This window comes from Theropithecus gelada, chromosome 12, assembly GCF_003255815.1.
Source record: "Theropithecus gelada isolate Dixy chromosome 12, Tgel_1.0, whole genome shotgun sequence".
Taxonomy (NCBI): Eukaryota; Metazoa; Chordata; class Mammalia; order Primates; family Cercopithecidae; genus Theropithecus; species Theropithecus gelada.
Genome location: NC_037680.1, coordinates 114,574,760 through 114,599,327, shown reverse-complemented (window position 1 = coordinate 114,599,327; position 24,568 = coordinate 114,574,760). Strand labels below are relative to the sequence as shown.

Here is a 24,568-nt window from a genome sequence, read left to right as displayed (position 1 = left end):
CACCACCACGCCTGGCTAATTTTTGTATTTTTAGTAGAGATGGGGTTTCACCATGTTGGCCAGGCTGGTCTCGAACTCCTGACCTCAAGTGATCCACCCACCTCAGCCACCCAAAGTGCTAGGATTACAAGGCTTGAGCCACTGCAGCCGGCCAAAAAAATTTTTTTTTCCAAAAAGTCTTCATAGTCAAACCAAGCAGTTCAGCCACAGTCCCTTAATCTTGAAGACAAATGTATTTTCTTTTTATTCACCTTCAGGTTTTCATATAGATTACACAAGAAAGCTCAGGCTGAGAAGAAAATCTGTTTCAAGGACAGTGTTGATTAATGGGCTGCCTCAGTTTTACAAGTTAATGGTCTACACCTGGTGAACATGTCACTCCCTTTTGGGACGTCCTATGGCAGGAAAACTGAGAGGTGGCTCTGTCTGTGCTGTGTGACAGCCACAGAGCCACTGCTGCTGCAGCGAGCCTCCTCCTCCCCGCGGGCCCCTGTGCCTCCTGCTGCACCTGGGCACCACCTCGCTCCGCTTTTCCGCACACAGCGGGAGGCCTTGCCTCATGGGTGCTGAGATCAGGTGCGGCAGCTCGCTTATTCTAGGCTTCACACCTGAAGTTTAGGGCTATTTGATCCTTTCCCTTCATGGGAGAGGAGCGTGGGAGCTGAGATTTTATGATGAAAACCAAATAATGACAAGCTTCATTTGCCCATTTGCAGGCGTACTATTTAAAGGTTAAATATTTCTTATATGCAAGTTTCAAATATCACTCAGTTTACACAAATGGCTAGTTCTACATATTCATTCTGGATGTTTTTCCTAAGGGAAGGTTTGGCCACACTGGCTGACGCCCTCGTGGCAGCTGCTCTCTGCACTGAGAGGGGCAGCCAGGGAGCCCAGCGCAGTGAGGGGCATCTATTCACCAAGGCGCCAGGGCCTGGCTCCCCATCAGAACCGGGGAGTTACAGTGAGTGGTACATTGAATCCACATCTCCGCAGTGGATCCCGGGCTCTGCCTGCAGGCCGCTCCCCGCCTCACAGCTGGAGCCCAGCAGGTTGGCCCCAGGGCCACCCTGCACCCACTCACCTGCCACTTGTTCTTCCGCCAGGTGCTCCAGGGGCAGCCGGATGGAGTCGTGTTCCACCAAGGAAGTAATGAAATGGGGCTTGGCCCCCTCCACTGGACTGTGATGCTCACCCGCGTGTCCCTTTGAGGTCTGGTTTGCGTGGAAATGTTTCACCACAGAATGGATTACTAAATTATTTGACTGCAGAGATACAGCAAAAAAAGCATTTACAAAAACTGTGCTGAGGTAAGGGTTAGAGCAACAATTTCTGTTACTTAATTTCTTTTGTGGCTAATATCAAAAAAGCTTCAAAGAAATTCAGCTTCCTGAGTTGGACCTTTTGAAAGATTTGGGGTTTTCCAACATTCAAAAACTTGAGATTCATTTCCAGTCAATCATGTCTATTTTATTGTTAAGCAATATTATTAATTTTTAAGAATTTATATAAATGTATTGGTATAAGTGCAGTTTTGTTATATGCATAGAATATTATGAATTTTTAAATTTTATAAATCTGCCATAAAGAGTATTTTGTCCAGCCACTCACTACTGGTGGGAGTATAAATTGGTACAACCTCTACTGTGGGCCATTTGTCACATCTACCAAATGAGCCCCGTGACCCAGCAAGTCCAGTTCTTGGACTTTTTCCTACAGCTACACTCACAGTGAAACCAAATAGTGTGTATAAAGGTTATTTATTAACATTAAGCGCAGCACTGTTTCTTACAGCAAAACCTTGGAAAGCCCTTAAATATCTATCAATTAGGGATTAAAAGGAATGATTCCAGGGCAAAAATGATGGGGAAACCTTTATGGAAATAACAATGCAAAGCAGGTTACTTTACATATTACATTACGAAAATCCTATTAGCTACCTGAAATTTACTTAAAGGATATATACTAATTATCTCGAGCTAGTATGCAATATAGCAAGACCACACATTACTCTTTCTTTCTTTCTGAGACAGGGTCTCACTCTCTTGCCCAGGATGGGGTGCAGCAGCGTGATCATAGCTCACTGCAGCCTTGAATTCCTGGGTTCAAATGATTCTCCCACCTCAGCTTCCCTACTAGCTGGGACTACAGGTGTCACCACCACACCCAGCTAATTTTTTTTTCTTTGTAGATATGGACTCTCCCTATGTTGCCCAGGCAGGTCTCAAACTCCTAGGTTCAACCAACTCTCCTGCCTTGGCCTCCCAAAGTACTGGGATTACAGGCACAAGCCACCACACCTGGCCTACTCTTTCTTTAAATGAAAATGTAGCAAAAGGGAATCACTTTCTGTGTATTTTATTATAACTTGCAGCTAAAAGAACGTGAGCGTGTTCAGAAGCTTTACCTCAGTGCCCCCGGAAGTGAAGATTATATCTTGAGGTTTCCCCCCTATCATCTTCGCGAGGCTTTCCCGGGCTGCATTTATAATATCCTTGGCCTTTCTTCCTTGAGGGACCAAAAAGGAAATTCGTTAACATTGCTTCACCAAGCCCTATCAACGTTTCTAAAAGGACAACCAAATACAAAGGAGTAAGAGGTCTGCGTGGGCCATTCTAAGAAAAACCTGCCCCCTTAATGTGAGCACAGCAAAACACTACAACCTAGACACAACCTGGCAAAGGGGCGGCCGTGAGACAGCAGCGAACCAGTGACCAAACTGAGAGTTATTAACTCCATGAGACCCAGAAACAAGTACGGGAGGTTGGCTAAGAACCTGGACGTCCCACAAGATGTGGCTTTCTTCTTACCAGTTGCTGCGGGGGGAAGCTGTGGCCATCTGCCTTGCTTCCCATTCAACAAGAGTGGAGAATGAAAGGATGGAATGAGTTGCAAACAACAAAAATAAGCAAAAACAGAACTCATGACTCCTCAACACAAAGTCCAGTGCCATGTCTCATTCTGCATGTCGCCCACGGTGTACCTGGGCTGCGAAGGTTACTGTCTCAGGGACACACCTGCTTTCAAACAGGGCTATGCATCCGGCCATCACCCAGTTTCACTGGCTAGAAGGAAAACACAGGAACCATGCTTGCTGGGGCAAAGAAAGTAAGGCTCTGGCATAGGAATTCTGAAAGTTTCAGTGACCATCCTTACTGTACACACCAGGAGTCCCCAAACTTTTTTGACCATTCAGTCTTGTTTAAAAAAAAAAAAAAAAATTGAACAGGCACCACTAAAACATGTACTATTACAAAACATCATAAAAAAGAGAAACATAAAAAGCTGAGGTAAAATAAATACACAAAGTAATTCTGCCGCTCCTTAACGCTACTGTATAGATGTCAGTTTTAGTGGCAGTTTCCTAAACACCTAAGGCCTATGGTGTTTAGGAAAACTCCAGCATTTTACTTGGTGACACTAAAAGTTACCATAATAAACTGTCACCCTCACTCTCAGCCTTCCCTCTCTCAGTGATAATGGTTTGGCTGTGTCCCCACCCAAATCTCATCTTGAATTGTAGCTCCCATAATTCCCACGTGTCATCAGAGGGGCCCGGGGGGAGGTAACTGAATCACGGCGGCAGGTCTTTCCCATGCTGTTCTCATGACAGTCATTAAGTCTCAGGAAATCTGATGGTTTTATGAAGGGGAGCTCCCCTGCACACGCCCTCTTGTCTGCTGCCATGTAAGGTGTGACTTTGCTCCTCTTTCGCCTTCCTCCATGATTGTGAGGCCTCCCCAGCCATGAGAAACTGTGAGTCCATTAACCCTCTTTCCTTTATAAATTACCGAGTCTCAGGTAGGTCTTTATTAGCAGCATGAGAACAGACTAATACACTGAGGAAATGGCAACTCCATCCCTCAGCAGCCCAGGGCAAAAGCACAGGCTCTTTCTCTTTTCTTTCCCCACCAATTAATCCACCAGCAAATGCTGTAGGCTCTGTGTTCAAAAGACGTTCCGAACCTGACTCCGCCTCTCCACTGCCCAGCCACCAACCAAGCCAAGGCCACTGCTGTGATGTTCTCCTAGCAGGCCCCCACCAGGGTCCGTTCTCCACATAGTGGACAGGGTAATGCCTCAAAAACCCAAACACATTTTGGGCACCGTGCTTCTTCCCTCCCCAGCAAGGTGCTGAGTACACAGTTGATGCTTAGTCAGTCAGTGCCGCTTACGTCAGCGGTTTCCAAAACCCCAAGGCCCTCTCACGAGCTCCACAAAGTCAAAACTGTTTTCATGATGATACTAAGAGATCAGCTGCCTTGTTCACGCTCCTTTTCTCACAGGTATACAGTGAAGCTTCCAGAGGCTTCCGTCACTATGACGATGTAGTGACTTCAGTGGGCTGGACGGGGAGGTCTGAGCACTGGCTATCTTCCAGCAACAGGCTGTAAAGAGACCTCCACACGCACAACAGGGCCACGCTCACAAGGTTTCTTCTGTTTTGCCGAAGATAGTTTATTTTTCACAAACATTCATGAACGCTGAGCTTATTTTCAGGTTTTTTTTTTTTTTTTTGCTATTATAAGCAAGACTGTGATAAGTATCTTAGGTATGTAAAATCTTTCCCCACATCCTCAACATTTTCCTTAAAATAAATTTCCCTCTTCTTCGTCGGCAAAGCCTGAGTCCTGTCATCTCGCCTTCCTCCCATACAGCATGAGCTTCACCACTCGCTCCACCTTCTCTACCAACTACCGGTCCCTGGGCTCTGTCCAGGCGCCCAGCTACGGCGCCTGGCCGGTCAGCAGCGTGGCCAGTGTCTATGCAGGCGCCGGGGGTTCTGGTTCCTGGATCTCCGTGTCCCGCTCCACCAGCTTCCGGGGCGGCATGGGGTCCAGGGGCCTGGCCTCAGGGATGGCCGGGGGTCTGGCAGGAATGGGAGGCATCCAGAACGAGAAGGAGACCATGCAAAGCCTGAACGACCGCCTGGCCTCTTACCTGGACAGAGTGAGGAGCCTGGAGACTGAGAACCGGAGGCTGGAGAGCAAAATCCGGGAGCACTTGGAGAAGGGACCCCAGGTCAGAGACTGGAGCCATTACTTCAAGATCATCGAGGACCTGAGGGCTCAGATCTTCGCAAATACTGTGGACAATGCCCGCATCGTTCTGCAGATTGACAATGCCTGTCTTGCTGCTGATGACTTTAGAGTCAAGTATGAGACAGAGCTGGCCATGTGCCAGTCTGTGGAGAATGACATCCATGGGCTCCGCAAGGTCATTGATGACACCAATGTCACTCGACTGCAGCTGGAGACAGAGATCGAGGCTCTCGAGGAGGAGCTGCTCTTCATGAAGAAGAACCATGAAGAGGAAGTAAAAGGCCTACAAGCCCAGATTGCCAGCTCTGGGTTGACCGTGGAGGTAGATGCCCCCAAATCTCAGGACCTCGCCAAGATCATGGCAGACATCCGGGCCCAATATGACGAGCTGGCTCGGAAGAACCGAGAGGAGCTAGACAAGTACTGGTCTCAGCAGATTGAGGAGAGCACCACAGTGGTCACCACACAGTCCGCCGACGTTGGAGCTGCTGAGATGATGCTCACAGAGCTGAGACGTACATTCCAGTCCTTGGAGATCGACCTGGACTCCATGAGAAATCTGAAGGCCAGCTTGGAGAACAGCCTGAGGGAGGTGGAGGCCCGCTACGCCCTACAGATGGAGCAGCTCAATGGGATCCTACTGCACCTGGAGTCAGAGCTGGCACAGACCCGGGCAGAGGGACAGCGACAGGCCCAGGAGTATGAGGCCCTGCTGAACATCAAGGTCAAGCTGGAAGCTGAGATCGCCACCTACCGCCGCCTGCTGGAAGATGGCGAGGAATTCAATCTTGGTGATGCCTTGGACAGCAGCAACTCCACGCAAACCATCCAAAAGACCACCACCCGCCGGATAGTGGATGGCAAAGTGGTGTCTGAGACCAACGACACCAAAGTTCTGAGGCATTAAGCCAGCAGAAGCAGGGTACCCTTTGGGGAGCAGAAGGCCAATAAAAAGTTCAGAGTTCAAAAATAAAAATAAAAATAAAAATAAATTTCCCTCAAAGACTTTAGATAATAATATTTAGGCCGGGCGTGGTGGCTCACATCTGTAATCCCAGCACTGTGGGAGGCCGAGGTGGGTGGATCACGAGGTCAGGAGTTCAAGACTAGCCTGGCCAATATGGTGAAACCCCGTCTCTACTAAAAATACAAAAATTAGCCGGGCATGGTGGTGCGCGCCTCTAGTCCCAGCTACTTGGGAGGCTGAGGCAGAAGAATCGCTTGAACCCAGGAGGCGGACGTTGCAGTGACCCGAGACCTGAGATAGTGCCACTGCACTCCAGCCTGGGTGAGAGCGAGACTCAGTCTCAAAATAATAATAATAATACTTAAATATTATTAAATAATGTTTAAATAATAATACTGTGAAAATAATTAAACCACTCTATAAATTGATTTTTTTTCTTTTGCATTTCTATCAGAGTAGCAACAGAAAGTAAACTGCAACACTTCTGAGTTTATGGTTCTTAATTTGTGGAAACAAAGGCTGTCAAGGAAACCTAAAAGCCACTGCCAGGCTTCATTCAGGTCCAGAACATGATTTCTCCGTGAGAGCGATTCCCAGACTTTTTCATGAGACAATGCCTGTCATCGGCATTTAGTTATTCTCCGTATTTTCAAGTTTAATATGTCAGAAAGTTCAATTTTACTAAAGGAGAGACTGGATACAAGGCAATGTGCAGAAGATTAGCCAGAATAGACCAACAAATAAGCCAACAAGTAAGTTAATGAATGACTAGTATCTAAGCTGAGGGCTTTGTTATTAAGTTGCTGTGAAACTTAACAGCAACTGAATATGAGAACATATTAAACCTGTAAAGTTGTACACAAGTGTTACTAAACCAGATGGCCTGGCAATATTCTGTTTGAAATTATTTTAGTTCATCATAATCCACAGTTAACATAGTTTATCTTAATTATCCCTAATAAACATTAAATAAGAAAGGTAAGACTTGAGTTTGCTCATCTATCTGAAAAACAGAATGTAACTCTGCCATATAAGTGACTTGAAGCAAATTATTCTCCAAAACCTCCAATTTAATGCTCTACATTACAATAAGAATAAATTGGAAACATATAAGAATATTTATAACTAATTAATGAAAAAGTAATTTTCATTTTTAAAAAGGGCCAGGATTGTACGTTATCCTGATGACCTAAAAGACATATTTTGCGAATTCTGTAAGGATTGACTGAGCTAGATCTGTGCAGTGCTCAACAGGCACTGACAGCCACTGCAAGGAACTCTCAGTGGACACCTTTCTCATCTGGGAAAGGGTGACAGGACAGCATGTTAAAGATTAAACATTAAAGGTTAAAGACTACAGTAGCAGCAAGGCTCAGCTGACAAATTGGGACTTCTCAGAAAAGAAACAATCAAAAATTACAGCTAAAGATTTGCAGCTAACAGAAATCTATTCAAAACAAAGCCATCACATGTGGGTGTGCAGTTTCTCTAAGGGCGTCCCATCCCCATTATCTCCCATCTGTGAACATGTGCATCTTCTAGAATTACCTGCTGGATACAGGCTGCTGGGATTGCCCCAGGCTTCCCACATGGCCTCGGTCATGGCCTGGATAACTTCTGGCTCCAGGGGAGTGGTTGCATTATAGTCCATATAAACTTTCCTGAAGGAAAGAAAGCAAAGACACCCCTTAAGGAAAAGGAGACAGCACATGGGAAATACGGCTGCTCTGTGTCTATCCCATCAGCAGGAGCAAATAACGTCAAGGGCACGGCGGTCTCCTGCATAAGCACTGCAGACACCCACAAGCTGCACTTGGGAATATCCAGGATCTGCACTACTTGTGGAAAACGTATGCACAATTTCTAATAATCTAGTTTTTGCCAATTTCTTTTATAATTGATAGGACTTGGATTTTCATTTAGGTTTTCAAAATTTCTTTCTAGCAAGGCACAGTGGATCATGCCTGTAGTCCCAGCCACGGGGGAGGCTGAGGCGGAATGAACTCTTCAGGCCAGAAGTTTGAGGCTGCAGTGAGCTATGATGGCGCCTATGAATAGCCACTGCACTCCAGCCTGGGCAACACAGCCAGATCCTGCCTCTAATAACAAACACTCTTTCTACCCCTTGGTAGGATTAACAGTCTGTTGGGCCCAGATTACCCATCTGACAGCTATAAAGGGCAGATCGCTGGCCTCTTTCTTATGGAAGGAGGGGAACAGCTGCATATTCCCAAGGGAACTTTCCTGTCTGCTGTTTTAACTTCATCAGAGTTTCGCCTTATTTCCCCATACCCGTTTTTGCGATGGCCTATGGGGTTCGTGGTGACCTGGGCTTCTCCCTGGGGCAGGTGAACTTTGGCCCCAGACCTTGCACTTTCCGTTTCTTTGCCCAGAAAAACTACATGCCCTGCCTCCACCTTACTTTTTTAGATCTTTGTTCCAACTTAGTCCTCTTGTGACCCCCTGCCCCGCAGCTCTGTTTAAAACTACAGCTGGCTGGGCACAGTGGCTCATGCCTATAATCCTAGCACTTTGGGAGGTCAAGGCAGGTGGATCACTTGAGGTTAGGAGTTTGAGACCAGCCTGGCCAACATGGTGAAACTCCATCTCCACTAAAAATGCAAAAATTAGCCCTACTAGGGAGGCTGGGGCAGGAAAATCGCTTGAACCTGGGAGGTGGAGGTTGCTGTGAGCCGAGATCACGCCACTGCCTGGGCAACGGAGTGAGACTCTGTCTCAAACAAACAAACAAACAAACCCACAAAACTGCAGCCACCTATGTCCCTCCCTCCCCAGCCTCCAGGTCCCATTCTCTCCTTCCTTTCCAGGCAGCAGCAGCATGTGACACACTAGACTTGTTCCCTTACTGTCCACCTTCATAGACTGACAGAAGTATGGCTCCATGGGCACAGGGGCTCTGTTTTCCTCACTGCCCTGTCACCAATGCGGAAGCCCATGGGTGCCACACAGCAGGGGCCTGATTTTTATAAGATGACAAAATAAATGCCACAGAAAGTACAGATTCCCTGAAAGATCCCTCACTAAGTAAAATTTATCTGTATATGTTTTTACTAATATCCAAAATCTTTGAAAGCCTTTAGAAACATGTGTAGTAGTCCTGCCTGATATTAATTTACCTAGTTTTAAAATAAACAGCACTTACACCAATCCACATGAAACCCCAGATACAACGACTAACTACGGCTGTTAAGACACAGAGTGTGGACAAAATGTGCATTAGTTGTAATGAAGCATCTTTTCTGTTCAAAATCACTCAATAGGCTGGGCGCTGTGGCTTGTGCCTGTAATCCCAGCACTTTGGGAGGCCAAGGCGGGCCGATCACCTGAGGTCAGGAGTTCAAGGTCAGCCTGGCCAACATGGCAAAACCCCATCTCTACTAAAAATACAATAAAATTAGCCAGACGTGGTGGCACATGCCTGTAATCCCAGCTACTTAGGACGCTGAGACAGGAGAATCACTTGAACCCGGGCAGTGGATGTTGCAGTAAGCCGAGACTGTGCCTCTGCACTCCATCCTGGGTGACAGAGTGAGACTCCATCTCAATTAAAAAAAAAAAAAAATCACTCAATAGGTACAAGGCTTTGACAAGTTTGACTTGCCGTCCTTTACCACTCTGGTACTAGTATTAATGTCAGGCCTCTGAGCCCAAGCTAACCATCATATCCCCAGTGACCTGCATGGATACATCCAGACTGCCTGAAGCAACTGAAGATCCATAGAAGTGAAAATAGTCTTAACTGATGACATTCCACCATTGTGATTTGTTTCTACCCCACCCTAACTGATCAATGTTCTTGATAATCTCCCCCACCCTTAAGAAATTTCTTTGTAATTCTCCCCACCCTTGAGAACTTTGTGAGATCCAACCCTCGCCCCCAAAACATTGCTCTTAACTCCACCCCCTATCCCAAAACCTATAAGAACTCATGATAATCCCACCACCCTTGCTGACTCCTTTTTCAGACTCAGCCCACCTGCACCCAGGTGAAATAAACAGCCTTGTTGCTCACACAAAGCCTTTTTGGTGGTCTCCTCACACAGACCCGTGAGACATTAATAGTCCCAGGAAACCCCCAGCCCGGCTTGACTTTGCATTTGTCCTTAAATCTGTTTCTCTTTCCTATAAATAAGCATCCAAAGGACCTTAGTCGAGCTAGTGTTTGTTGGGTGACTATAGCTCTTCAATCTGCTGCCGGGCTGAACAAATCTATGGCTTGAATTTCAGATTAATACTTTACACATTCCTTTGCTTCATTATTTGCTGCTTCCTTAAAATGCTATCAGTATTGGATGAGCAGGCTCAACTTTATTAGTTTCTTAACCAAAAACTAAAAAGTCTTGGGAATCTCGCTCCACTGATTCCATAGGGGATATTTTCCCAGATCCCTTCACTTTGTTCCAACCAAAGTAGAATGCCAAATGTGTGTGCTTTAGGCCTGGACCCCTCATATTCTAAGCATGGGTAGCGAATGAGCTCACAAAAAGGAAAAAGAGGGGTCTGGAAAAGAAGACACACAGGCCGGGCGCGGTGGCTCACGCCTGTAATCCCAGCACTTTGGGAGGCCGAGACGGGCGGATCACGAGGTCAGGAGATCAAGACCATCCTGGCTAACACGGTGAAACTCTGTCTCTACTAAAAAATGCCAAAAATTAGCCGGGCGTGCTGGCGGGCGCCTGTAGTCGCAGCTACTCGGGAGGCTGAGGCAGGAGAATGGCTGAACCCGGGAGGCGGAGCTTGCAGTGAGCCGAGATCGCGCCACTGCACTCCAGCCTGGGCAACAGGGCGAGACTCCGTCTCAAAAAAAAAAAAAAAAGAGAGAGAGAGAGAAGACACACAGACCGGAAAATGCATACCCCTGCCTCCCGCCCTTCTCGGACTTAACAAGTGTGGACACCACTCCGGGTCTCCGCGCTTCTCAGCGGTGGCCATCCCCAGTTTCCTGCAGCTGGGCCAGTAGCCTGGGAGAATCCTTAATTCCCTTTCACCTGTCCCGGTGCAACAGCTTCCTACCAATGCATCCGTTTCTGGGGGCACACCACATCTCCCTCCTAGACGGTTACAAGATCCCCAACTGGCTTCCCGGCTCCCTCCCGTCCCAGGCCTACCCGCGCTCCTACTTTCTAGGAAACAGCCAGAAGGACTCCTTCAAAACACTTAAATTGCATCGCTCCGTGATCAACCTCCGAGGCCCCATAAGGCTCCGAATGAACCCCTAAGTTCTTCCCGGGTCAGGGGCTCCGCCGGGTCACCTCCGACAAGTCCCCTGCCCTTCGCATCTGCTGTGCCCTCTTCCTGGCAGGCTCTGCTACCCCAGAACCTGTAAACCTCACCCCTGGAAGTCACTCGAGTTTCGGCCCCAAAGTCACCTCTCCGTGGCCCCTTCCCGGGCCACAGCTCGCACCTGCTCCTCCTCGAAGCTCGCATCCCTGACTTAGACCGACCTCGAGGGCAACCCCGCGCGGGACGCCCCACGCGAGAGCGGCCACAGGCCGGCAGCGCCCTCCGTCCTCCCGCGCGGGACACGCCGGCCGCCTCCCCGGCCCTCCCCTGACGGCGCGCACCTCTCCGGCGAGTTGTGTTTTCCGCAGCCGCTGGGCTGACTCGCCGCGGGTGCGGGCGCATCCCTCCCCGGCGCCACTGCCGCCTCCATCCCAGCCCCACGGCTACCGGGGCTCCAGCCTTCTTCCCGCGGAGCGCTGCAAGTCCCGAGCGCTGGGCAGGAGGCGGGGCCGCGACGCCCAGACGCGCCCGGATTGGCTGAGCGAAGCGCCCCCAGCCAATCCGCCCGCTTCACAAGGCCGCAGCGCGCCCAGTGAGAGGCGGGGCTGCGCGGGGGTCAGGTAAAGGATTGGGGCGGGGCCTAGCGCGTCACAGAGCTTCCCGGGAACTTGGCGCAAATCCCCGCAACTTCACTTCCGGGGGAGCCTCGTGACCTTCGCTCTCGGGGGCTGGGCCGCCATCAGGCTGCGGCCGGCTAGTCGGCGTAAGAGCAGGCTAGGCCGGAGCTGGACCTGAGAAGCCGAGGCGGCTGTGCTATCTTGCGCGTGCCCCCCTCTGGCTGCATGCGCGTGGAACCGTGCGCTCCGGGAGAGCCGGGGCCGCGTGGCCTTTTTCGCCGCGACCACTCGAGGGGAAGTGCCGGGACCACGGCGGCAGGGGCAGGGCCCCGAGGGTCTCCCGCAGGCCGCCCTGGTCAGCGATGAGCAGGTCCGCTGGACCTGCGCGTCCGTAGTCGGAGCGGCTCCATAGGGGACGTGGATGTCGTGAAGTTGGAGTCACGCGTCGAGGAAGGGGATCTGGAGTAGAGGATGGGAGGGCATTGAAAAAATAGGGCGAGAAATGAGGGACTCTGAGTGGGCGTGGAAACGCAGAAAAGATTAATTCAAGATCTGTTTAGGCCGTTAAATAGGAATTGGGGCATGAGGGACAGGAAGGAAGCAAGGATTAGCCAAGTGACTGGAAAGATGTTAGGGCCTTTATCTGGGGTAAGAGGGAACACGGGAGGGGGAAAGATGATGGGTTGAGCTTTGGACATGTTGAGTTGTCTGTGAGACAGTCACAAGTGTAAACATCCACCATTCAGATGTCCCACCAACCGTTAAGAAAAGTCAGTTGTGAAAGTGGTAAAAAGGAGCAAAAATCCCTGAACTCTCACGAAGCCGTCCTACTATCCCTTGGTTTTTTTTTTGTTGTTGTTGTTTTTGTTGTTGTTTTGGCATAATAGTGTGTCTGACTTTAATTGAGCCTTAAACTATGCCAGGCAGTGTTCTAAGTATTTTTCATGTGTTCACTAATTTAATATGGATGATTAACCCAGTCCGGTAGGTATCTTGTATATGAGGAATCCAAGATACAGAAAGGAATCTTGCCCAAGTTCACAGGAGTAGTGGTGGAGCCAAAATTCGATTTCAAGCATGCTTTGCCAAGAGGTTGAATTTTAATTGGCTTTTCAGGGGCGTTCTCTATTTTATATCCTGTTGGGGTCCAGAATAACTTGACTTTTCCAGCACAGCAGATCTGCACATTTCTGGACTCGTTCTCTCTCATTCTTCCCTATAAACGCAGCTCATTTCTTGCAAATGCAGCCAATAGCAAAGGGCCCGCCAACATTTAAGAAGCAAATGGATGCACAGGAGCATGAGAACAGTCAAAAGAGGAGGAAAGGAAAGTGAATTGGGAAGGAATGTCAAAGAAGCCAAGAAGACAGATAATAGTGTCAAGTGTGACTGAGAGGCAATCCGAAGTCTACTGTGCATAACAATTAGGAGGCACCAATAAACTAGCGAAGAAGCCTCAGTTGTCGGAGAGGCGTGGAAGTTAGAATGCAAAGATGGGATATGAAAAAATGAAGAATGCACTCAACTCTTAAAATGGTTGAGAAAGGAGGAATTAAAACGGCGTATGAGATTACGGGCAAGCTGGGCGCAGTGGTTCACGCCTGTAATCCTAGCACTTTGAGAGGCCGAGGTGGGTGGATCACCTAAGGTCAGGGGTTCGAGACCAGCCTGGCCAACATGGCAAAACTCTATCTCTACTAAAAATACAAAAATTAGCCCGGTGTGGTGGTGCATGCTTGTAATCCCAGCTACTCGGGAGGCTGAGGCAGGAGAATCACTTGAACCCAGGAGGTGGAGGTTACACACTGGAACTGAAACCATGCCACTGCACTCCAGCCTGGGAGACAGAGTGAGACTCCGTCTCAAAAAAAAAAAAAAAAAAAAAGAAAAAGATTAAGAGCAAATAGAGACTGAACATGTTCATAGGGTAAAGGGAGGTAGCTAACAGGCCATGCCAGAAAGAGGAGCCAAAGTCCTGGAGGAGACGATAGGGGATGAAGTTAAGAGCAAAGATGGCTAGGGAAGTTGATAGGTATGGGGAGAGTTCATTCTCTAAATCTGTTTGGAAGGCCGTAAGGATAGAAGCCTAAGGACAACGGACAAGGTGATGATTCATCCCAAGCACTCCTTGGGCCACCTAGGCAGAAATAAGGTTTGTGTTTCCAGGTGGACATAGTGAGTGTAGTGGTGGAGTCAGACAAGATAGTGTCCAACATGGAATGCTGATACCCAGAAAGAATTGAGTACAAACATACAGAAGCCTAGGTGTTGAGATAGCCCAGCTGAAAACAGTGTAGGGTGCAACATGCAGCAGCAGCTACCACCATTCCAAGTGTACCGGTCACACACGCAACAGATGACCTACCAAGATGTCTCTAATAGAAACGCAATTGCCCCATAGTGGCCAGACATTTGAGGAATGCCATCTCCATGAAGATAGCACATGCACCAAATAGAATTCTCAGCTAAGGGAAAAAGTTAATAGAGCTATCAGAGTAAGTCTCCAGTACAGCAAGATCTTGAGACAAATGGGTATTTTATTAAAAAAAAAAAAAAGGCAGTCATGAAACAACAGTGAAAAGAGATACTGGACATTAATAATCGAAGTTTAAAAAACAGAGTTGTCAGGGGTTGGGGGAGGAAAGGATGCATAGGCAGAGAACAGAATTTTTAGGGCAGTGAACTATTTTGTATACTATAATGGTGGATACATGTAATATATTTGTCAAAATTCACAGAAGCTACAACACCAATAATGAATCCTAATATAAACTATGGACTATAGGTGATCTGTTAATGAAGGTTAATCACTTATTAACAAAAAATACCACAGTGGATGTTGATAGTGGAGGAGGTTGTGTGTGTGCACAGGCAGGGGATATATGGTAACTCCTCAATTTTCAAGTGAACCTAAAATTCCTCTAAAAAAAAAATTTTTTTTTCAGAACCCCCCAACAGATGGGTTGAAGAGCAGAATAGGCATAGCTGAGGAGTGAATTCGTGAACTGGTCCTAGGAATTCTCTGATTATTGCTCAAAAGGATAGAGATGGAAAATATGAAATAAAATCGTCCATTGAATACGGTGATTCTCAGGCAGGGGTGATTTTTCCTTCCAGGGGTCCTTTGGTCGTATCTGGAGACAATTTAGGTTGCCATAACGGGAGCTGTGGTGCTTCTGAGCTGTAGTGAGTAGGGGCTATTTATACTACTGAGCATCCCCACAATAAATTATTAGCCCCAAAGTGTCATCAGTGCCAAAGGGGAGAAACCCTGATGTGGTTCCACGTTTCCATTTGGTATCATTTCTTCTGCCAGAGGACTTTGTATTGCTAGTCTGCTGGTATGCTTCCTTCAGCTTTTGTACACACGAAAACTCGTTATTTTGCCTTCATATTTAATATGTTCCTTAGATCTAGAATCCTGGCTTGAGTTTTTTTCTTTCAGCATTTTAGAGTTACTTTAATATTTTCTTGCTTGTGTTGTCTGCACGAGACATCTGTTGTCACCCCTATCTTTGTTCCTCTCTATGTTGTCTCTTTATTTCCTTCCTGCTTGCTTTGAATATTTTGCTCTGGCCAGGCACAGTGGCTCATGCCTGTACTCCCAGCACTTAGGGAGGCAGAGGTGGGAGGACAGATTGAGCCCATGAGTTCCAGACCTGCCTGGGCAATATAGCGAGATCCCGTTCTTCACAAACAATTTTAAAAAGTATTTAAAATATTTTGCTCTGTCACTGGTTTTGAGCAGTTTCACTATGAGACTTCATTATGGTGTGGCGTTCTTCATGCTCTCGTGCTCTGGGTTTGTTTACCTTTCTAGATCCATTGGATTAGAGTGCTTATCAATTTGGACAATTTTTCTTTTGAAATATTTTTCTCCCCTGCTTCTTTGGCGATTCACAATTAGGAGTTATCTCACAGCTCATGAAGTTCTCATGGCGGGAGAGGTTCCCACTTTTTTCCTTTATTTTGGATTGTCTTTGTTGCTCTGTCTTGAAGTCCATGTTTCTTTTGCAACATATAACCTGCTGTTAAAGTCATCCAGTGTCTTTCTCTATTTGATTTTTTTTTTTTTTTAAGATGGAGTCTCTCTCTGTCGCTCAGGCTGGAGTGCAGTGGCGCGATGTTGGCTCACTGCAACTTCCGCCTCCCGGGTTCAAGTGATTCTCCTGCCTCAGCCTCCCAAGTAGTTGAGATTACAGGCATGCACAACCACGCCCAGCTAATTTTTGTATTTTTAGTAGAGATGGGGTTTCTGCATGTTGGCCAGGCTGGTCTCAAACTCCTGACCTCAGATGATCCCCCTGCCTTGGCCTCCCAAAGTGCTGGGATTACAGGTGTGAGCCACCGAGCCCGGCCTGTAATTTTTAATTGAATGCTAGGCATAGTATATTTTCTCTGATGGGTGCTGGATATTTATCTTTTTTCTTTTTCTTTCATTTTTTTTTTTTTTGTAGACAAGAGTCTTGCTCTGTCACCCGGGCTGGAGTGCAGTGGTGTGATCTCAGCTCACTGCAACCTCCTCCCAGGCTCAAGCAATCCTCCCACCTCAGCCTCCCAACTAGCTGGGACTACAGGTGCATGCCACCACACCTGGCTAATTTTTGTATTTTTTGTAGAGATGGGGTCTCACCATGTTGCCCAGGCTGGTCTCCTGCGCTCAAGCCATCCTGGCCTCTGTCTGCCTTAGCTTCCCAAAGTACTGGGATTACAGGCATGAGCCACCACTCCTGGCCTGGATATATATTTTTAATTAAAAATTTTATTGAGATCATTGTAGATTTACATGCAGATGTAAATAAATGAAAGAGATCCTGGCCAGACGCGGTGGCTTATGCCTATAATCCCAGCACTTTGGGAGGCTGAGGTGGAAGAATCACATGAGGTCGGGAGTTCGAGACCAGCCTGACCAACACGGAGAAACCCCATCTCTACTAAAAATACAAAACCTTAGCCAGGTGTGGTGGTGCATGCCTGTAATCTCAGCTACTTGGGAGGCTGAGGCAGAAGAATCACTTGAACCTGGGAGGCGGAGGTTGCAGTGAGCCGAGATCGCGCCATTGCACTCCAGCCTGGGCAACAAGAGTGAAACTCTGTCTCAAAAAAAAAAAAAAAAAAAAAAAAATCCTTTACCCAGCTGTCCACAATGATTAGCATCTTGAAAACTATAGTATAACATCACAAGGGCCAGGTGAGGTAGCTCATGCCTGTAATTCCAGTACTTTCAGAGGCCGAGGTGGGCGGGTCACGAGGTCAGGAGTTCCAGACCATCCTGGTCAATATGGTGAAACCCCGCCTCTGCTAAAAATATAAAAATTAGCCAGGCATGGTGGAGCGTGTCTGTAGTCTCAGCTACTCAGGAGGCTGAGGCAGAAGAATCACTTGAACCCAGGAGGCAGAGGTTGCAGTGAGCCGAGATCACCACTGCACTCCACCCTGGGTGACAGAGCAATATTTTGTATCAAAAAAAGAAATATATGTATCTCACAACCAGGATATTGACATTGATACAATTCATTGTTTTTATTCAGATTTCCCCAGCTTTACTCATTTGTGGGGTGTTTAGCCCTATGCAGTTTTTTGATGTGTACATTTGTGTATCCACTACCACAATCAAGATACAACATTTCCATCATTACAGGGGTCCTTGTATTAGTCTTAAAAACAAATCCACCCCCTCCTCCTGCCCATTCCTGCCTCTAACTCCTGTCAGCCACTAAACTCTTCTGTTTCTAAAATTTTGTTTTTCCAAATGTGTTATATAAACAAAAACATACAGCATGTTATTTCTTGAGTTTTTTTTTTTTTTTTTAAACTCAGTGTAATTCCTGGAGACTCATCCAAGTTGCTGTGAATAGCTTATTCCTTTTCATTGCTGAGTAGTATTCCAGGGTCTATGTGTACCATAGTTTGTTTAACCATTCACAGGTTGAAGGACACCTGGGCTGATTCCAGATTATAGCTGTTATAAATAAGGCTACTATAAACATTAGTGTAAAGGTTTTTGTGTGAACATAAGTTTTCATTTCTGTGGGAGAAATGGTCAGGAATGTAGTAGTTGGGGCATACAGTAATTGCATGTTCACTGTAATGACTCAGCAACTGACATTTCCAACTATGACTGCAGATTTGTCTCAACTCAGCTCTATCAGTTTTTACTTCATGTGTTTTGAGTCTGATGTTGGTAAAGGCACACGTAGGACTGTCTGGTGGTGAATCTTCTGTTATGTAATATCGCTCTTTGTCTCTGCCAATTTTCTTTGCTCTGAAGTCTAAGTGATCAGATATCAATATAGTCACTGTTGCTTTTTTTTTAAAATTAAATTCCGCATATCTGTTTTCATCCATTCAATCTACAAATGTTTTTTAATTTGATGGGAGTTTCTACTAAACAGAATATAATTGAGTTGTGTCTTTTAATCCACTCTGCCAATCTTTGACTTTTTAAGATAATTACTGATATGTTAGCTCTTAAATCTACCGTTTTCTGTTTGTTTCATCTGGTTTTCAGCCTGTATTTCTTTACTTGCCTTCCTTTGGGTTACCTGAACAGTTTTCAGTATTCTGTCTTGATTTCTTTATACTGTTTTCAAAAACTGAGATATAATCCACATACCATAACCTTCACCCTTTTAGAGTACACAATTCAGTGGATTTTCATCTATTCCCAAGGTTGTGTGACCAGCACCACTAATTCCAGAATATTTTCATCACCACAAAAAGAAATAACTGTGCTCATTAGTATTCATTTCCCATACCCTAGCAACCAGTAAACCTTTTTTGTGTGTGAGACGGAGTCTCGCTCTGTTGCCCAGCCTGGAGTGCAGTGGCTCAATCTCGGCTCACTGCAACCTCTGTCTTCCGGGTTCAAGCAATTCTTATGCCTCAGCCTCCCAAGTAGCTGGGATTACAGGCGTGCACCACCACGCCCAGCTAATTTTTGTACTTCTAGTAGACGTGGTTTCCATGTTGGCCAGGCTCTTGTATTTAGGTCTTTAATTCATTTGACTTAATCTTTGTATTATATGACATGAGGTAAGAAAAGACAATTCTTTCTACCATTTAATTGTCTTGATACTCATCAAATATCTATTGACTGTAGGCCAGGTGCAGTGGCTCATGCCTGTAATCTCAGCACTTTGGCAGGCCGAGGTGGGTGGACTGCTTTGAGTTCATAAGTTCGAGAACAGCCTGGACAACACGGTGAAACCCTGTCTTTACAAAAAATACAAAAAAATTAGCCAGGCGTGGTGGTGCATGCCTATAGTCACAGCTACTCGGGAAGCTGAGGCGGGAGGATGGCTTGAACCTGGGAGGCCAGAGGTTGCAGTGAACTGAGATCGTACCACTGCACTGCATCCTGGGCAATACAGCCAGACCTTGCCTCAAAGAAAAAAAAATTGATCAAGTCAGGCATAGTCCCAGATCCTCAGGAGGCTGAGGTGGAAAAATCCTTTGAGCCCAGGAGTGCAAGTTCAGCCTGGGCAACAGTGAGACCCCTGTCACTTGGGAAAAAAAAACTCAATTGACCATAGATGTATAGGTTTATTTCTGGACTCTTCATTCTCTATTAATCTATACATGTCTCCTTATGTCACTGTCTTGATTACTATGACTTTATAGTTAAGTTTTGAAATCACAAAGTGTGAGTCCTTTAAATTTGTCCCTTTTCAAGATTGTGTTGGCTATTCAGGACCCCTTAAATTTTCTCAAGACTGTTAGGATTAGCTTGAGAGGGCTTGCACTAAATCTGTGTGTTTATTTAGTGTATTAGTCCGTTTTCACGCTGCTGATAGACATACCTGAGACTGGGCAATTTACAAAAGAAAGAGGTTTAATGGACTCACAGTTCCACATGGCTGGGGAGGCCTCACAATCATGGTGGAAGGCAAGGAGGAGCAAGTCACATCTTATGTGGATGGCAGCAGGCAAAGAGAGAGCTTGTGTAGGGAAACTCCCCCTTATAAAACCATCAGATCTCGTGAGACTCACCCATCACCATGAGGACAGCACGGGAAAGACCTGCCACCATGATTCAATTACCTCCCACTGGGTCCCTCCCACAACACGTGGGAATTTAAGATGAGATTTGGGTGGGGACACAGCCAAACCATATCATTTAGGGAGTACTGTTATCTTAACAATATTAAGTCTTGCAAAGCATAAACACAGAATGGCTTTCCATTTATTTGTCTTCAATTTCTTCCACTGGCATTTTGTAGTTTTTGTCTCTTAAGTCTTGTTTCTTTTATTAAATTTATCACTAAGTATTTTGTATGCCATTGCAAATGGAATTGCTTTTCTTCATTTCATTTTTAGATTGTTCATTGCTAATGATTACAGAATATTGAACTTACATATTGCAACCTGGGAAAAGCAGTTTTGTCCTCAGTAAGCTCTAACTCAAGTCAAATACAGCCTTGCAAGTGGGGTCTTTCATGGAACTACAAGATTTGTTAAATGACACATTTCTCAGCTGGGCGAGATGGCTCATGCCTGTAATCCCAGCCTTTTGGGAGGCTGAGGTGGGCGGATCACCTGAAGTCAGGAGTTTGAGACCAGCCTGGCCAACATGGTCAAATCCCGTCTCTACCAAAACTACAAAAATTAGCAGGGTGTGGTGGCGCACACCTGTAGTCCAGCTACTCGGGAGGCTGAGGCAAAAGAATCAGTTGAACCTGGGAGGCGGAGGTTGCAGTGAGGTGAGATCATGCCACTGCACTCCAGCCTGGGCAGCATAGCAAGAAAAAGACAAATTTCTCCAGGAATGAGGCTTCGAAGGATCTCCAGCCACGTTCTGCTCCCTCCAGTAGTGTCCAGGCTGTGCATTTTCATTGTGAATGTGTTTAAGGCTAATGTGGAGTTTGAGGATGTGAAAGAGGGATAGTGTGCCAGGCATGGTGGCTCACGCCTGTAATTCCAGCACTTTGGGAGGCCGAGGTGGGTGGATCACCTGAGGTCAGGAGTTCAAGACCAGCCTGACCAACATGGAGAAACCCTGACTCTACTAAAAATACAAAATTAGCTGGGTGTGGTGGTGCATGCCTGTAATCCCAGCTACTCAGGAGGCTGAGGCAGGAGAATCGCTTGATTAAGAAGTTCTTGGCTGGACGCAGTGGCTCACGCCTGTAATCCAAGCACTTTGGGAGGCTGAGGCAGGTGGATCACTTTAGGTTAAGAGTTCGAAACCAGCCTGGCCAACATGGTGAGACCCTGTCCCTACTAAAAATAGAAAAATTAGCCAGGTGTGGAGGTGCATGCCTGAAATCCCAGTTACTCGGGAGACTGAGGCAGGAGAATTGCTTGAATCCGGAAAGCGGAGGTTGCAGTGAGCTGAGATCAAGCCACTGAACTCCAACCTAGGTGACAGAGCGAGACCCTGTCTTTAAAAAAACAAAATAAATTATTTGCCAATTTCACTGATATCATTTCTATTCATACTGTCTTTTAGTGTGTCTCTGTAGTTTCCTTAGTGGCTCTGGTATTACAATATACATATGTGACTTATTAAGTCTGCTAGTGTCTTTTACCACTTCTAATGAAATAAGGAAATCTTACTTGCATTTAATTTTATTCTTTTTTTTTCTTTTTAAAGAGAGAGGGTCTTGCTGTTGGCCAGGCTGGAGTGCAGTAGCAAGTCATAGCTCACTGTAACGTCTAACTCCTGAGTTCAAGTCATCTTCCTGCCTCACCCTCCTGAGTAGGTGTCACTACAGGCATACACCACCATGATGGGCTAATTTTTTTTTTTTTTCTGAGACAGAGTCTCGCTCTGTCACCCAGGCTGGAGTGCAGTGGCGCAATCTTGGCTCACTGCAAGCTCCGCCTCCTGGTTTCACGCCATTCTCCTGCCTCAGCCTCCTGAGTAGCTGGGACTACAGGTGCCCAACACCACACCCGGCTAGTTTTTTTGTATTTTTAGTATAGACGGGATTTCACTGTGTTGGCCAGGATGGTCTTGATCTCCTGACCTAGTGATCCACCCGCCTCAGCCTCCCAAAGTGCTGGGATTACAGGTGTGAGCCACCACACAAGGCCCCATGATGGGCTAATTTTTTAGAGATGGGGTCTTGCTATGTTGCCCATGCTGGTCTCAAACTCCTGCTCTCAAGCAATCCTCCTGCCTTGGCCTCCCAAAGTGTTGGGATTACAGGCATGAGCCACTGCACCCTGCCCTATTTCCTCTACCTTTAAATATCATTATGTTGCGCATCAGACAGCATGATTTTAAATTTAATCAACACATACGATTTATGAAGATTCATTATTTTATCACTTCTTTTGTTTGAAGAACTTCCTTTGGCTAAACTTTATGGGTAGATCTGCTAGTAACTAATTCTTCTTGTTTTATTTCATCCAAGAATGTTTTGATTTCACTCATTCCTAAAAGTAAGTTTTGCTGTATATAGAATTCATGGTTAACAGTTATTTTTCTTTCAACACTTTTATAATACCATGCCACTTCCTTCTGGCCTCCATGATTTCTGAGGAGAAATTCACTGCTTTCAAACTGGTGTCCCCCTATAGGTGATGCACTGTTTTCCTCTGGCTGCTTTTAGAACTTTTTGTTTTCAGTTTTTAGACGGTTAATTTATTATTTTCCTTGGCATGGAATTTTTTTTTTTTTTTTTTTTTTTGAGACAGAGTTTCACTCCTGTTGCCCAGGCTGGAGCACAATGGCACAATCTCAGCTTACCACAACCTTCGCCTCCCAAGTAGCTGGGATTATAGGCATGCACCACCATGCCCAGTAATTTTTATTTTTAGTAGAGATGGGGTTTCTCCATGTTGGTCAGGTTGGTCTCAAACTCTTGACCTCAGGTATCCGCCCGCCTCGGTCTCCCAGAATGCTGGGATTACAGGCGTGAGCCACCATGCCTGGCCTCTTGGCATGGATTTCTTTGAGTGTATCCTGTGTGGGGATCACTCAGCTTCATGAATCTGTGTTTCAGTCTTTCCATAAAATTTGCAAAGTTTTCACCTTTACTGTTTCAAATACTCTTTTAGTGTTAATTCCCTTTCTCCTCTCCTTTTGGAACTCAATAGGAAATAGAATGTTTCGTCATTGTTCCATCGAGGCTTTGTCCTCCTGGACTCCCCCTTTTTGGTTTTTCCCTCTTCAGACTTAGTAAATTCTATTGATCTGTCCTCAGATTTGCTGATTGTATCTTCTGCTATTTCTACTGTACTATTGAGCCCATCCAGTAAAATTTTAAAGTTTCTGTCACTGCACATTTTAGTTCAATAATTTCCATTTGGTTTTCTAAGTTCTATATCCTTGTAGAGATATTCTATTTTTTTCTTTTGTCTCAGAACAATTCATAATCAGCTTTTGAAACATTTTTATGATGGGTACTTTAAAATACTTGTAAGAAAATTCCATCTGATTCAGCTCATGATTAGTGTCAGTTTATTGTATTTTCTAATTTAAGTTGCAATTTTCCTGGTTCTTGGTATGATGAGTGATTTTCATTTGTATCTTGGACATTTCTGTTAGGAGATTGTTAACTAAAATCGCTGTCATGAACTGCCTGATGTCATGTCTGAAAGCCTGAAAACCCATAGATACTGTTGGGTTTTTGCTTATTTCATATAGGAGGGTAGATTCAATCCTTGTTACTCAAGCTGTAAGCACAAGTCCCCTCTGTCCTTTCTGTTATCTTCCTTCTGATGGCTTTTGTCTGTTTTCTTCTGCATTCTGGGAGAATCCCTCAAGTTTGCCTCCACATCATTGATCTACTTTCTCAGCATCAATCCTGCCCTTTGCTGTGCACTTTATGATGATGATTTTAGTTTCCTCATCTAGGTTCTTTTATAGTTTCATTCTGTTTCCTTTCACTTTGGCCTATTGCCTACTTAGGGCTTTTTAACTTTTAGTCAAAGGTGCAATTTACTGCATTTTCCTAAACATGTGAATTTTTCTTCCCTAAAATATTTTTTTGATCCTACACTTCATTTCTGAAATCATGTTTACCCTTAGAATCTCCAGGATATTACTTCTTCTTTTCTGCAGCATTTCCCCACAAGCTTCACTCAAGCAAAGCACACTCTGCTCAGCCTTGGCATCTGTCAGCTGATGGAAGGCAGTTACCTCGCTTGGGTGGTGCCCAAAGCCAAACTCAGCTATTGCCTGGGCTGGTCAGTGCACCCAGCTCCTGGTTAACTGCCACAAGCAGGCTTGCAGCTGGTGTACTGTGCTCTTAAGCTACTACATATTTACTCAACCGCCAAAAATCACATTGTAGTAACCTGCTCAGTTACTGCAGCTGGCTAAGGCCTGACTCCTGGGAGAGGCGGGAATACATAAGTAAGTGCAGTCCACACCCTTGGTGCTTCTGGAAGCTTGGGAAAGACGAGGATACTCAGGAAGTGTTCATCTACCTGTAAGAGCAGGAACAGTTTCATAGCAGTGGCACTGCATGAACTAAATCTTGAAGGAGTCCCAAGAGGGAGGCTGAGTGTCTTGGAAGAGTGGACCTCATCTCACAGCATGGAAGCACTACTTTGAGGCCAGGGTCTTCAGGGCAGTGGCTGGCAGGTGAACAGGGGCCCAGTGACAATGGGCTCTGTATGCCAGGCACAGGAATGCTTATTCTGAAGGCAAGAAGAAGAGGTGGAATGGTCAAAGGTGTTTCAGAAACCTCTATGGCAGTAAAGTGGAGAGGATGTGGGTGGGGAGGCCATCCCCACGGGTTTTA

At 46.0% G+C, this 24,568-nt stretch overlaps 1 protein-coding gene and 1 pseudogene across 3 annotated transcripts in view; one reads left to right on the top strand and one right to left on the bottom strand.

Moving 5' to 3' along the window:
• The window catches only part of SCLY (selenocysteine lyase), a 40,753-nt gene extending 28,914 nt beyond the window's left edge, over positions 1-11,839 (bottom strand). Inside the window, exons 1-4 of one of the 2 annotated variants that reach the window (XM_025403942.1) lie at positions 11,595-11,839; positions 7,558-7,670; positions 2,408-2,508; positions 1,085-1,265 (exon numbers count right to left, since the gene is read on the bottom strand). In XM_025403942.1, coding sequence (XP_025259727.1) covers positions 1,085-1,265; positions 2,408-2,508; positions 7,558-7,670; positions 11,595-11,683 — 484 coding nt within the window. In that variant the 5' untranslated portion in view covers positions 11,684-11,839. The remainder of the gene's footprint in view (positions 1-1,084; positions 1,266-2,407; positions 2,509-7,557; positions 7,671-11,594) is intronic. The other variant, XM_025403943.1, reaches the window with a different exon arrangement.
• Positions 4,618-6,012, top strand: LOC112635830 (annotated as a pseudogene). The gene has a single exon (XR_003122100.1). The product of XR_003122100.1 is annotated as a keratin, type I cytoskeletal 18 pseudogene (transcript).
• Positions 11,840-24,568: the final 12,729 nt, after the last annotated feature.